This window comes from Delphinus delphis, chromosome 8 (assembly GCF_949987515.2).
Source record: "Delphinus delphis chromosome 8, mDelDel1.2, whole genome shotgun sequence".
Classification (NCBI taxonomy): Eukaryota; Metazoa; Chordata; class Mammalia; order Artiodactyla; family Delphinidae; genus Delphinus; species Delphinus delphis.
Window position 1 is genome coordinate 104532939 of NC_082690.1, and position 14423 is coordinate 104547361.

At 44.8% G+C, this 14423-nt stretch overlaps 1 protein-coding gene across 11 annotated transcripts in view; it reads left to right on the top strand.

Moving 5' to 3' along the window:
- Positions 1-9606: 9606 nt before the first annotated feature.
- Positions 9607-14423, top strand: part of TOP6BL (TOP6B like initiator of meiotic double strand breaks) — a 92090-nt gene continuing 87273 nt past the window's right edge. For 9 of the 11 annotated variants that reach the window (XM_060019343.1, XM_060019350.1, XM_060019351.1 and 6 more), the window contains exons 1-2: positions 9607-9730; positions 11717-11858. In XM_060019343.1, the coding sequence (XP_059875326.1) occupies positions 9701-9730; positions 11717-11858 (172 nt within the window). In that variant the 5' untranslated portion in view covers positions 9607-9700. Of the gene's footprint in view, positions 9731-11716; positions 11859-14423 lie in introns of those variants that run through there. The other 2 variants (XM_060019347.1, XM_060019348.1) reach the window with 2 other exon arrangements.

Genomic DNA, 14423 nt, shown 5'->3' on the forward strand with positions numbered 1-14423 from the left:
TTTTTGTTCCTTGACCAGGGATGGGACCCAGGCCCCAGCAGGGAAAGCACCGAGTCCTAACCACTGGACTGCTGGGGAATTCCCTGTTTCTATACTTTACACAGAACATTTCATTTCCTTCTTGTAACAACTCTAAGAGGTAAGTTTTAACCCCAGTCTACAGAAGAGGAAACGGAGGCATTGAGACATTAAGTGACATGCCCAAGGTCATTGAACCTGGAAGGGGTAGAACTAGGATTTTACCTCAGACAGTCTGACATTTGAACCATGTTCTTGGCTACAGGGACACAGAGTGTGTGATACTGCAGGAGGCATGGTGTGAGAAACAGAGAGAGGGACAGTGAGAGGGAAGACAGAGGAATTGTGTGGTGAATGCTGGCTAGGAAGATAGGCAAGGGCTAGGTCATGCAGGGCTTACTAGGCCATTTAAAGAATTTAGGTTTCTACCTTTAGAGTCCTGGCAACTATTGAATGATTTGAAAGAAGGAAGCGAAGTGATCAACTTTGTAGTTTTAAAAGATTACTCCAGCTGCTGTGTGGGGAACAGGTTAGAGGGGTATGTAATTTGATGTGAGAAACCAGTTAGAAGGCTACCACCGTGGTTCAGGTGAGAGAGAAGATGGTAGCTTGAACTTGGATGCTGGCAGTGGAGATGGAGAAACACATAGGTAGAAAGGATTGACAAGCTGTGGTGATGGGTTAGATATAGGGGTGGTCGTGAGGAAAAAGGGTTTTTCATGGATGGACTGTGCCACTGGAGGAAGGGAGGTACCGTTTGCCGAGATGAGGTTTGGGTGGAGAGAGTGTTGGTCTTGGAGACATTGAGTCATCCATTATATCTGGGTGTGGAGCTCGAAGAGGAGGTCTAGGGAATTCCCTCGCGGTCCAGTGGTTAAGGATCTGAGCTTCCACTGCAGCAGGCACGGGTTTGATCCCTGGTTGGGGAACTAAGATCCCGCATGTTGCTGGCGTGGCCAAAAAAAAAAAAAAAAGAGGAGGTCTGGACTAAGATATGCATTTGGAAGATATCAGTGTAGAGGCAGACGGCAAGCGAAGGGGATAGATAGGCTTTGATGCAATTGATTTAATCCAATGCAATATAGCTTCTAGTCCTCTAAAGTTGCTTTCAACCAGGTCGTCAATAATCCTATTGCTAAATACCAGTGTCAACTTCCAATTACTATCTTACCATTTCTCTCGGCAGCAATGGACTCTAATTGTGCCTGCTTCTTGGAATGTTCTTCCTTTGGTTTAGGGTTGCCACACTCTCCTGGTTTTCCTTCAGCCCCTGTGGTCCCTCCTTTGTTTCTTTTGTGAATTCCTTTTCTGCTTGTCAAGTAATTTTGTTGTTATTGTTGGTGATGGTGTTTTGTTCTAGGCCCTTTTCTCCTTCTATGCATTGTTCCTGGGTCATTTTATCTACCACTCTGCAGCTTGAGTGCTCTTTTTAACACAACAATCTGACAGATCACTTCTTTGCTGAAAACCCTTCAGTAGCTCCCCAACACCTTTGGGATAAAGCCTAAAGTTCTCGCTGTTGCTTCCTTCACACAAAGCCTTCCCTGGGCTCCAAGTCTGGGGCAGGGGCCTTCTGGTATCACTCTGTACTGCACCGTTACTGCCCACTGGTCGTGTTTCCTCTTAGAGGATGAGCTCCATGAGGGAAGAGAGAATATCCCTATCACAGCTGTATCCTCTGCAGAGCAGACATGTAGATACCTGTGCAACAAATCAGTGAAAAACGGAAAAGACCTTGGGGGAGAAGGTGATTCCTTGTTGTAAACAGAAGCAACTGGATGTTTTCATACCAAACAATGTGTTTTCCATTTCTTTTACCCCTAATCTATCCCCCATCACTTAAGCAGCGGCAAGAGCTTTCTAGATGTACTGCCCTCCGCATAGAAATGATACAGAAGATCAAAGTCTTGGTTTTTGAACTCTTAACTAGACCTTTTAAAATCTATTGCAGAGAAGATGTTCTTGAAAGCTTCAGTCTTTTTAATTGTAAGAGCCAGGTTCTTGAGAGGGATTTTTTTTTTTAATCCAAGAGACATCTCAAGAGCCAGAACCTGATGAACCTAAAGTTCAGTTTATGCCATCAACTGTCGAATTGGAAAGAACATGTGAGTTTCCCCTTCACAGAGAAAATATAATCCTTTTTGAGCTTGGAGCAAAACTGAAAAAGATTGGGAAAGGAGAACAAGAGAGTTGTTCTTGTTGTACAAGAACAACTAGGTGCAACAGTGGGGTTTTGTTTTCTGTTCCCCCCCACCAAACAATAGTAGACAGAGGGGGTTCATGCTCCACTTCATTCCTGGAACTCTGAGGAGACACAGCCTTTCAAAGTACCCTGTGTCCACAAGGGCAACTGCCACAGAATAGAAGTAGCGTCGTCACCTGTGTAGGCAAAGTAGGTCTGAGATGTATTCCATCTCCTCACCACTCCCAGGCTTCTCACCCCCTAAGCCCAAGTCTCCTTGGCTTGTCGACCTTTGGAGGAAATCGGAAAAATTCCTTGGTGCCCAGCCCCTGAGAGGAGAGTGAGAGTGAGCTGAGAACTGGGTGCCTGCAGGGACTGCTGCAGGGTAGGGGGTGAGCACCCCACAGTAGAGGCTGAGGGGGTATGTGGCCCAAGCCAGGGACCCGATAGAGGCTCAGATATACCAGGAAGAGCTGAAGTGGGAGCCACCACTGAGCTCCCCACGAAGCAATCACTGCTCTTTGTCTATACCAAGACCACAGCTTCCACTCACCAGAGAACATCATCTCTGCAGCAGGTGCAGTGCCCAATGGCCAAGACCAAGTGAAGGCTAGAGTTTATCAGTTAGGCAAGAGAGCACTTGACCGTAAAGCCTGTTCCCTGGCATCAGAATAATACCTAAACCACAAAGTAGAACATTGTGAGAAGGGGATTGGGAGGAGAATCCTAAGAGACTGACTTTAAAACTTGAGATGATTGAATTGTCTGGAATCAGCGTGGTTTACTATTTTTCTGCCATTAGTAGAAATGGGGGCTGAAGAGCTAGGTCGAGAAAGAAAGAAAATTACATATTTCCTCCCCTAAGTCTATGACCTGAGGTTGTAAACAAGCGTGCTGTACAAGTAAAGGCCAGAAAGGTGGGCTTGCGATGGGAGCTCCAGGGCTTACAAGGACTGACCTGATTTCCCAAGATGACTGTGGACCAGGAGGTCTGTGTAACACCAATTCAGACATGATTTGCAAAGAATGATCATGTATTTGAAAGCAAAAGTCTGAGGATGAGCCAAGATAAAGTCTCAAGTCAAATGGGGAGTTCTGACGGTGGTCTGCGGAGGAGGGGTGTGGAGGACGGAAGAGCCCTACCTGGAGCTCCCTTCTATAGTGTGGAAAAGCCTGGGGTTCTAGGAGCCTCACGGGATGTGTTCTGAGCTGAGCAATGTTGTGAGTGCATGCTGTTGTTGACTAAATTGGAGAAACTGGAACTGATTTGAGAACATAGAAGTATTACAACCATTTATGTTTGTCCAGTGTGGATTTAAAACAGTACTTATTGACGGACCATCCCTCCCAAACTATTTGTAACTTGCAAACCTAAGCACCATTAAAAACTGGACCTAAAAACACATTTGAGGTATTCCCTGGTGGTGCAGTGGTTTAGAGTCCGCCTGCTGATGCAGGGGACACGGGTTCGTGCCCCGGTCTGGGAGGATCCCACATGCCGCGGAGTGGCTGGACCTGTGAGCCATGGCCGCTGAGCCTGCACGTCTGGAGCCTGTGCTCCACAACGGGAGAGGCCACAACAGTGAAAGGCCCGCGTACCACAAAAAAACCTAACAAAAAACAAAAAAAAAACCCCACACATTTGAATGATTCCAACTCACCTAGGAACAGGCTGGGCTCAACCATGATTCTCAATACTTTTGCTTTTACCTGGCAATAATGAACTACTTTTTTCTTCTAAGAAGCTTATGCCACAAAGCCCTGGGAGTACACAAACTCCCATGAAAAAGTGTCTGATGATACCCATATATCTGAAATAAAATTTGGCAGTATCTGCTTAGTGCTAATAACTGAAGGGATGTCTTTGGGGTTCCTTGATCAAATTGCACTGGAAAATGTGAGTTGTGCTGGGAAACTTACAGTGCCAGAACCCAAAAAGAGTAGATTCTGTGTCCATCTTTGAAGCTATAGAAATCTCAGGTCAGTTTTCTGTATCGTAGCCTGATTTACTTGTGCTGTGGCACATAGCTAGGAGTTAGTCATTTCAACTATTATTGGCATTTGAAACTTCCCGGTGGTAAAGACACAAGGTTCTAGAGTCTTGTGACCTTGTTGAAATTCTGGGCCATCACTTTCTTTTTTTTTGTTTTTTCTTTTTGGCGGTACGTGGGCCTCTCACTGTTGTGGCCTCTCCACAACAGTGGAAATAGAGGATCATTCTAAGGGAAGTTGTGGTGAGAAATTAAATAATGCATGTCAGGTGCGTGACACCTGGTGCCAGATAAGGGCTCAAATGTTAGCTATTGCTATTATCATTATTTTACTTGTTTTGTATGTAGGCAAATCTCCCCTCAAGTAAAACATCAAGTATGAAGATCTAGACTTGCAAAAAAGGTTAAATGCGGGGATGGGGTGGTTATTTGCATTACAAAAGCAATTTTTAGTTAATGAAAGAACTGATAACAGCGTTCCTTTCAGACAGTTTCCCAGTATGTTTAAAATGATTTGATTCACACAAAACTGGGTTTACACGTTTCAGGAACATAGCTAGTGTATAAAGCAAAGGACATCTGTAATACAATCATTCAGGCCAGTTCTGAACCACTGTGACAAGTTAACAATAAGAATTCTGGGTATTCCCCTCTACCCTTTATAAAAGGATTAGATGAATTCTCTGTGGTTTCAAAGGGCAGAGCTGGGACCAATGGGTGGAAGATACAGCAGGGGAGATTTCAGTTCAATATAATGGAAAACTCTACCAAACCACTGCTGTCCAAAACTGGAATGGATTGCCTCTGAGGTGGCATCTTTCCCAACAATTCAAGTAAATTCATCAATTCAAGTAAATTCAACAATTCAAGTAAAAGCTAGGTATCAACTTGTCAGGACAGTTGGAATGACTCTTGCATGAAATCAGGGAGGTATTTCCCAATCCTAAATACACAAAATATGCAAACTAGATCAATTCTCTGCCTTGGTTACCAGCAATAGGTTGAAGAAGGAGGTAGAGAGAGGCTATTCAGGAGGAAGGGTGGAGATAAAGGAAATGAATTGGAAAAAATATTGCTCCTCTGGTTGGGAAGTACTAGATTAAATGAATTCTAAGATTTCTTCTAATTTAAAGATTCTAAAACTCTCCAATTGTTTCACAGATGTTATTTTAACCATATTCCTGGGAGAATTTTCCTATTTTAGTTGTGGAAAACTAGAACATAACACCTAAAGTGACTAGTAAAATGGGAAAAGAATGAAGACATCCTGACTCTTTTAGACTTTTGATCCCACAGCCTTTTCTCAGCTGGTGAGAATGAAAGTTGGGGAAACAGAAGATAGAAGCGGCCTTAAAGCTAGAATGGGTGAAAATCAAGTCAACTTTGGAGACCAGTGAAAGATAAGCTCAACCAAGTTTCCATACTACTAGCTTTAAAGACTTCGTACACCAGCATTCTTGGAAAAATACTGCAGAGTACTGTAATCATACAACAAGTGAACCAAGACTGAACATGTGGATCCAGTGTCCTCTTTAATGGAGCACCTAGAAGAAGATTCTTTGTCCCAGTTAGCCTACTTGTCTTTCAAGTAAAGTTGATCATCTGGCCTTTGAATCAATTGGTTTACTTGGCCATATGTGACCAGATCACACTGCTGTTTCCATTCCTGAGTCTTCTATGCTACAAAGAATACTTCCCTTCCGGTGGACACCAGCTGGCAGGACAAAGCCAGCTCTGCCTAGAGAGAAAGTAAAAAGCCAATTACGGAGAGCAGAACCACTTTGTGATATACATTTTATGGGTTATCTAGAAAGAGGAGAAACCAGACACTAACAGGAAAGGAATGCTATCCTGGGCTGGCCCCAGAACCTGCTACTAGTAGATGAGAAATCAGAGATTCTGTGCAAAGGCTGATTATCAGCCAGGAAAAACAGGAAGCTACCCAGTATCATAGTCAGTCATTCTAAGAAGGAGAGGAAGAAAACATAGGGAACGGGGGTGAAGAAGAAATACTCTAGTTATACAAACAGTGATATCGTCTTGGGGGGAGAATCTTTCCTTTGCTGTAGTGCAAGAATTGGTACAAAAGTCAGCACCACTATAGCCTCTAGTGCCCCCCATAATCTAATATTCTTCTGCGAGAATATCCCTTTCTGACCCCTGATAGGGAAGCAGAGGGAGGTGAGTCATGAAGCTGCCCCAGATTCTGTGCTCCAGGTGGAGAAGGCCTCAAGAAGGTGAAGGGATGAGCTAATCTGAGCTTCCTGGCCCCATTTCCAGGGATGTGATTAGTGGAGAGGCACCTGGGACCTGCTCCATTTCAGGAAACCCGGTTATGGGAACTGGTGGGGCACAGCCTTGGCTCAGGACCCGAGAGAGGCAGTTAACCCTTTCCTATTGCCTATATGAGAAGCAGGCTCTCAACAGATTCCCAGGGGGAAAGAAACTACTCAAGTGGACTTAATTTTGCAACAGCCTGATAAGGGGGACCTCAGGGATATTTTCCACGTAAGTGCCTAGGGTCATCTCTTCGGGGACTTTGAATGCTGTAGGGGAGCCTGAGAACAAGGTAGCTCCTAAGAAGTATCCAGGAATGATATACACAGAGAGGGCACATTCAAAAGGGAAAGACAGCGCAACAGTTCCTAAAATGTCACTGTTCACCTGGTAGCATTCCCTAGGATGTTCTGGCTCCGCTCAAACCCTTGGGTTTGGGTCAGAATCAATCCGGGGCTCTTTTGCCCAGACAGGGCATTTCTTCTCAGAATAAACAGCATGTCCCAAAGTGGACATGCAACAGTAATCCAAATCCTGAGGTAGGTGGAGGAATGCAGAGTCAATATGCCACTAAGTCTAAGGACAGGGGAGAACTGGCCCTCTGAAAACACTGGTAATATGACCCTGAACTCCAGGGCTGAAGATGTCCAAAGCAGCATCCAAAGGCTCCTCGGTTGACCTGGTTGACTAAGGTGACCTTAACCTCACACAGGTCATTTCGTTTCTTTGGGCCTCAAATTTTTTCATCTATTGGGGATCCCTGATAACCTCTACTACAATCCCTTCTGGCTCTAACACTCCACTGCTCTGAGGATGGGGTCTAAGTAAAAACAGTTTTAATAATGTGGAGTCAGTCCAATAGTATGTTAATTACTAGACCTCAAACAGGATGGGGGCACACACCAATGGGCGAAAGAAGGGTGGGAACTGTGGCTCATTCAAGCGTTAGTTTGTAGGGAGATGAGGGTACCTGAGTTCACCGTCTTAGCTTTTGCACGGAGGGGTTGGCTTCTCATGGTAATGTTAATGTCCCTGTACTACAGAACTCTGAGACAAGCAGTTAGGCAGTCATATCCACGTGGGAGAAGGAATGAGTGGTTAAGAGATTTTTATTTGAGATTCTGGCTCTGCCATTTACAAACTCAGTGTCATACAACCTCTTCTTGGAAGCTCATTCTGATCATTAATAAAACAATGATAATAACACTTCCCTTAACAAGATTGGGAGGATTACTTAAGATAAAGGAAAGGTGAAGACCACTTAGCAAAGAGTAAGTGCCCACCACATGGCAAGCCTGCATCAAACTGTGCTGACTACAATGGCTTATGTGGTGGCAATCCTGATGGCAGGCCCTCGGATCACAGGCTCCCTTCCTCACTTCTGCCTACATCTGGCTGTGTCCCTGGCCACCTCTGTTAGGCCTCCCCTGCATCTAGGATGGTATTGGGTATTCCATTGCATGTTCATCCCTGATGCTCACTCCAAGGCCAAGAGCTGGAAGCAGGACGACCAACTCACTTGAAGTACTTCTACATTGGCAGCTGTTCCTCCACCCTTCCTTCCCAGTGTCATTCTCAAGGTGGGGCATTTTCTGCTGAGCCAACACTCTCCATGGGAAATATTTTAAAGAGCCATCTTCAGCATCTTGGTTTCTCACCCATCAGATAGTGAAGATAACAATTATCTCACAAGATACTTGTGAGGGTAAAAAAAATTGATGTAAAGAGCCAGTGGTATCCTACAACAGGTAGTCATTCAATCTTAGCTCCCTTCCCCTTGGCAACTCCCCTTCCTAAAGGGGACACCCGAGAGAGAAGAGAATGAAAGGGAGAGGAAGGCTCCAACGATTCCCCAAAAGTCAGTTCTCATATCAAGTCCGAGATGGTTTTATGATGAATTTTCCATAAATAAAAGCCACCTTTCTGCAATAGATCTACCTATTGAGCAACAGAGATGGGGAGGGTGGTCAAGAGTGCTGAGCAAAGATGGACAAGGCTCTGTGATTCAGGTCTCAATAGTCATGTCCTCTGGAGTAGCACCAAGGTTATGTACTGGACAGGCACTCTGCCAGCTCCCCTGCCTGTTCTGCCCAGTCCTGGCTTTCTGGAGCTGGGGTGGAAGAATTTTCCTTGAAGGAAAGCAGCCAAAACCCTGCACCACCCTTCTCCTTGGGCAACGCTCTGCCAGGCAGGCCAGGCAGGACTCTCTCTCACCAGTTTTCTTTTGGATGCCTGAGGTACCAACTGCCAAATCATCAGTTTGGGCTCAAGCCCCTCTTACCATGCTCGTCCATGAAAAGCCCTGAGTTCAGCAGCTGCATTCTGGAGGACTACCTTCCCGATCAGTTGGGAATGCTCTTGGAAATCCCCGGAGCTTCTGTCAGCTGGAGCCTAAGAAATCCAGGTCCTGTCGTTGGCATATTTAGTGCACAACCTTGGGGGGCTTGTGCCCTTCCAGATCCTGCCTAGGGGCTGGCTGGGCACCCTGGGATTAAGCTGGGGATCTGCTTGGGACAGGTTGCCAGATAAAATGCAAGACGCCCAGTCTTGAATTTCAGAAGAACGAATTTTTTTTTAGTATACATATGTCCCAAATATTGCATGTGATACACATATAACTAAAAAACTGTTTTCTTTTAATTATTATTATTTAAAATCTGAAATTCAAATTTAACTCTTTTTTAACTTGCCAAGGGTGGGAAACCAGAGGTTGGCCTGGGGCACTTGGGGCAGTCCCCCCTGGAGGTGAGACTGTTTGGAGGTCAAGCACCGGTTTGGGGATCTCGCTTCCGGCACCGGCAGCCCTTCTCCCGGCGGAGGCAAAGAGCTGAGGGCTGCACCTCGCGCTGGGACCGTGGAAAAGTTCTTTTGGGAGGAAGGGAGGAGTGGTGGCCTGTCCTCATTCTTGCTCGCCTGCAGCCTCGGTTGCCACCCGCGCGCTCTCCCCAACCCCGCAGCCTGCCCAGCGGCCGACCCACGAACCTCCGCTACCGCGGGAACCCTCCGCACCACTCCTAGCAGGTCCTCGCTGCTCGCCGCAGGGGAGAAGGGCGGGGCGGAGCGGCGCTGAGTGCGCAGGCGCGGCGAACCGGTGGGCGGGGCTCGCTCGCGCGCGCAGGCGGGAAGGGACGGCGTCGCGCGGCCAGGCGTGGGCGTGGGCGTGGGCGCGGGCGGAGGTCGAATCCCTGGCGGGCGCCCAGCGATTGGGCGTCGCTACTGCTCGCCGCGCGGAATGGAGGGGACGGCCGTGGCTGTCTGCGAGGTGATGCCGGGAAGGGAGTGAAAGCGGAGGAGGACACTCTGAGGAGACGGGCCTTGTGAGGAGGCCGCGAAGTTTGGGCAGAGGGGTCTGGCTTTGCCTGAGGGGGAGAAGGAAGGTTCGGGAATGATAGGATTCGGTGAAAGTCAGCGTGTCCCTCGCGGGGTTGTGAGGAGCAGAGGAGAAGTGGGGCGTGGGAGCATCTGGGCAGTAAAGCCCGCGGGGTGCTCAGTGAGGAGAATTTGGTCAGTGGGTGGCATGGCCGTCCTCTGAGCGCTGGTGTCGCCCCCACCTGACAGCGGAGAAAACCGAGGCTCAGGCAGCTCAAGTGTTTGCCAAACCTCAGCGGACGCCCAGGTTCAAGCCCGGATGCCAGCCCAGGAGGACCCGCCCGTGCCGGGGAGGGCGAGCAGAAAGCAGGAGTGGGCGACCTGGGGGGAAGTCGGGGCCATCCGGTGCAAAGTGGGAGCGAGGGAAAGCCGTATCCGGCCCGCGGGTCAACCGAGGTGTGGAGGGGATTCCTGGGTCAGGTCCCAGAGCAGCTGCCTGATGAGAGGCTGAGGTTCGGAGGCCTCACTCACCCAGCTCGGACCACAGCACGCGCCAGAGATGCTCTGGGGGGTGGGACTGAACACCTGGCCCCGACTTGCCACCTTTGTTTATTCATGACAGCGTTTTTACAGCCTTACATGATTGAATTCTTAACTACTGGCCTCGTATTAGACAGATTAACTACTAGTACGTAACTACTAGACAGGTGAAATAGGACCAGAGGCCACAAGGAGTTGACCTGAAGGCACCTCGAGTTCTCCCAGGCTTCCTGCCTTCTTTGTTATCAGAGAGAGTTGGAGGTTTAGATTTTACAGATGACAGAACCTACCATAGAACCCAGAGCTTCTGACTCACAGGCTGATGTTCTTTTCCCAACTGCTCTCTCATTATGGATAAAGAAACTGCGGGAAAATCTGAACAGAGGGAGCACAGTAAGTCAGAGGATGTGTGAAGGAAAGTGTTAGACTGTAGAAATGCCTGGAAACCTTTCTTACAAACTGGTACAGATTGGGATCTTAGTTCCCAAGTTCTCGTGCTGGGATCTCCCTGCCTTTAAAAAGAAAGGGGGGGGGGCGTGTAATAATTTTCGCTATGGTACCTCAGTGTGGAAGTGAGAGTCTACTTTCATAAATAGTAATGGAAATTAAATACAATATATTTTATTTTAAAATGGTCTCATCAAGATTGAATGTTTTACCAAGATATCGTGGAGACCTGTTAAACTTAAAATATTGTGTGCAGATGAATTTGTTAGAAATAATAGCTAATATTTATTAAGCATTTACTATATACCAGGCACTGTGTTAAACATTTTGCACATATTGTTTTGTTTACGTTCAGCAGCTGCTGTATGTGGTAGATTTGTCCTCATTTTTATAAATGAGGAAGCTGAGGTACAGAGAAGTTAAGTAATTTGTGCAAGGTCACATGCTAGTGTTTGGCTCATCAGGGATTCAAACCCAGGCATCTGCTTCTGGAGCCAATGCTCTCAACTAGTATTCTGACCCTCAGAAGTGTTGATTTAATGAAAGGTAAAGGTGGTTCACAAGCAGATGCCATTCTTATTCATAATCTTCATGTTGGCTTTTATTTAGGGAGAAGAAAAAAATAAAACAGGAAAAACAAACTCCCACTTAATTTTTTCAAATTATTATTTCCAGATGAACTTATCCTTTGAATAAAACAATTTTTTGTCTCCATTTCCTGTCTTGGACATTGTGTTGAATTTCGCTGTCTCCTTTTTTATGTCACTCACCTAGCTGTTTCTTCTGTTTAGACACAATGCTCCGTTCTTAACAATTGTAAATCTGACATTTTGCAAGCAAGAATATTAGTTTTTGGAAATGAGAATTATTAATTTAACTGTGTCATACAAGTTTATTATTACCATGATTTTTTAAAGAAGGTTGTGTTTTCTTTGAATTGTGCCCTTTTCAGATACTGAAATATTTAATTATTCACTGGAGGTGTGAAACAGCAAGAATATCAAAGGGAGCATTGCTAGAAGGAGAGCTAGTGATTTCCATAGAAGCATTAAATTCTAAGCACCAGGCAAATACTCTTCATTGTGTAACAACTAGTAAGTGGAGGAAGAAAAAATATTGATTTCTGTCTTTGTTTTGTCATGCTTTATGTTATAGTTTATTTAAAAATTTCAATTAGTCATAATCTTTTATTATGTTATTACTCCAGAGTTGTTCCATAATTAAACTTAAGTGATTATGAAATAAGTATCTGGTGATAGATTTACAAATCTGTCATACAGGAAAGGTGAGTAGGATGACTTATCAAAGGATTATTTATTTTACTGGTTTAAGTTTAGATTGCTCAGAAACAATCTAACTCTTGCTCTTGGTTTTAACCTCCTTTTTCATAGCTAAATTATATTACATTGAATTTTGTATCCTCTTTCGTTCATGTCCAGCCTTTGGTAGTTGGAAAAGAGCCAAAAAAAAAAAAAATTAAATGATGAATGGTGCGTATTTTGATAATCCTAACTTGCAGTTAATTTGAAAATATATATCTCTTCCATTTGGCTCTTACTCTTTCATCATTTTTGCCTGTACTCTTGGAAAGCTGATGCATTGAGTGGCCCTGACACAATTAATTTTCTTGAACTTGTGAAGTGATAACTTTTTTGTCTGACTGTTTTTTGGCTGTGTGTGTGTGTGTGTAGGTTTATTGAAGAATACTTTGGAATGAAGTTGTCCCATCAGCCTTAGAGGAGTCACCCTGAGTCCCAGTTGAGACTGGATAGTACTTTAGGCTCTACAAGACATTTTCTCACCTGAACTGGAATGACCTGTCTTCTCTTTGTTTACCTAGCAGTGAACATCCTCAAGAGGGGTATGATAGTTTGGTTTGCTGTTACTCCACATGAACTCCACTCTGATTGGACAGAGTTCCCACCATTCGTGAGAGAGGTGGTTAGTTACCTGGCTAGGGTGATATTGGTCTGCATATGGTTCTCTTAGCTTGTGCATTGATTCTGATCCAGTAAACTGTGCTCAAGGTGGCAGGGTTGATTTCACTCAAAGAAAGGGACTTGAGCCACAATAGCTTTTGGCAAGAAACTGAATTCCATAGACATTTTGAGCCTAATGGACCTCTTCAGCCCGTCTAGTGTAAGGGACCTTTCTCTTCTGCTTATTGTCTCTTTATTATTTTTATTATTTTTTTGACAGGAGGAAAGGCGATACGTGCTTGTCATGAAACATTATAACATTACAGAAACATATATTATGGAAAATGAGACTCTTCAGTAATCTCACCCCTTGAGATAATTATTAACATTCAGTATATATTCTTCTAGATTTTTCTATGCATATGTTCAGAGTCTTTCACCAGGTAGATAAAAAGCCAGATTGCCAGCATTCTAGGATTGAGGGATTGGGGTGGGGGGAGTGGGGGGTGGTTGTATCTTAGCTTTCAATGTTTATGTTCACTCAATCCGTTTGTTTTTAGTACAACTTTAGTTCCCAGCCCAGAGACCCATGCTTCTATCTTTTCAAAGAATAACCTCTCCCCACCCCCTCACCAAGGTTAGGGAGGGCCAGTCCTTAGAAGGCTGAGTGGAGAAGGGAATCTAAAGATCTGACTACTTCTTAAATTCATTTTTTCAGCTGACTCTCCTTATTTTGGCTCCCACTACTACTTCCAGAGGTTCCTAATACTGCCATTTTTGAGTCTTTGGGGATTTTGTTGTATAATTGGTGTTGTTTCTTCACCTTTCCCTTTTTTGGCTTATAATTCAATTTTTCAGGTCTTGAGTCCGAAATCCTTTCCCACTAGTCCTTCTGCTTTTCTGTTTCTATAATTTTATTATAATCATCTTTCTCTCTTATTCTCTATCTTTGTGGGTTTATTCCTTTAAAAAATACTCCTTTTCCATTTTATTGAGATTTCAGGAGGGAGTAAAAGTAGATGTGTATGTTCAATCTGTCATCTTTACCTGAAAGTGTGGATTGGTGTCATTGGGCTAGGGCTGGGAACTAAACCTGGGGCTGCTGTAACAAAGTATCACAAACTGGGTGGCTTAAAACAAAGTAAATTTATTCTATCACAGTTATGAAGGCCAGAAACCCACAATCAAGATCTCAGCAGGGTTGGTTCCTTCTGGAGGCTCTGAGGGAGAAATCTATTCCTTATCTCTCTCCTAGCTTCTGGTGGTTGCCAGCAAGCCCTTGGTGTTTCTTGACTTGTGGATGTATTGCTCCAATCTCTGTCTCTGTCTACATGTAATGTCCTCCCTTGTGTTTGTGTCTTCACATGGCCTTCTTATAAGGGCACCAATTGGATTTAGGGCCACTCTAACCCAGTATGACTTCATCTTGATGACATTTATGAAGACCCTATTTCCACGTAAGGTCATATTCACAAGTACTGGGCCTTAGTTCTTCAAAATCTCTTTTAGAGGCACAAAATGCAACTCACAACAAACCAGAAAATTTTGTTGCTGGAATGGTCCATCTGTGAGAAGCTGAGGGATGACTATATATTAGGTTGGCCAAAAGGTTTTTTCTGTAAGATGGCTCTAGTAGTGTTTAGTTGTCTTTAACTTCATTCAAAACAATTTTGTTAGATTGTATTGTGACAGCTGTCATATCAGCGTGCATTTAGAAAAAAACTTACCAAATTGGTGACT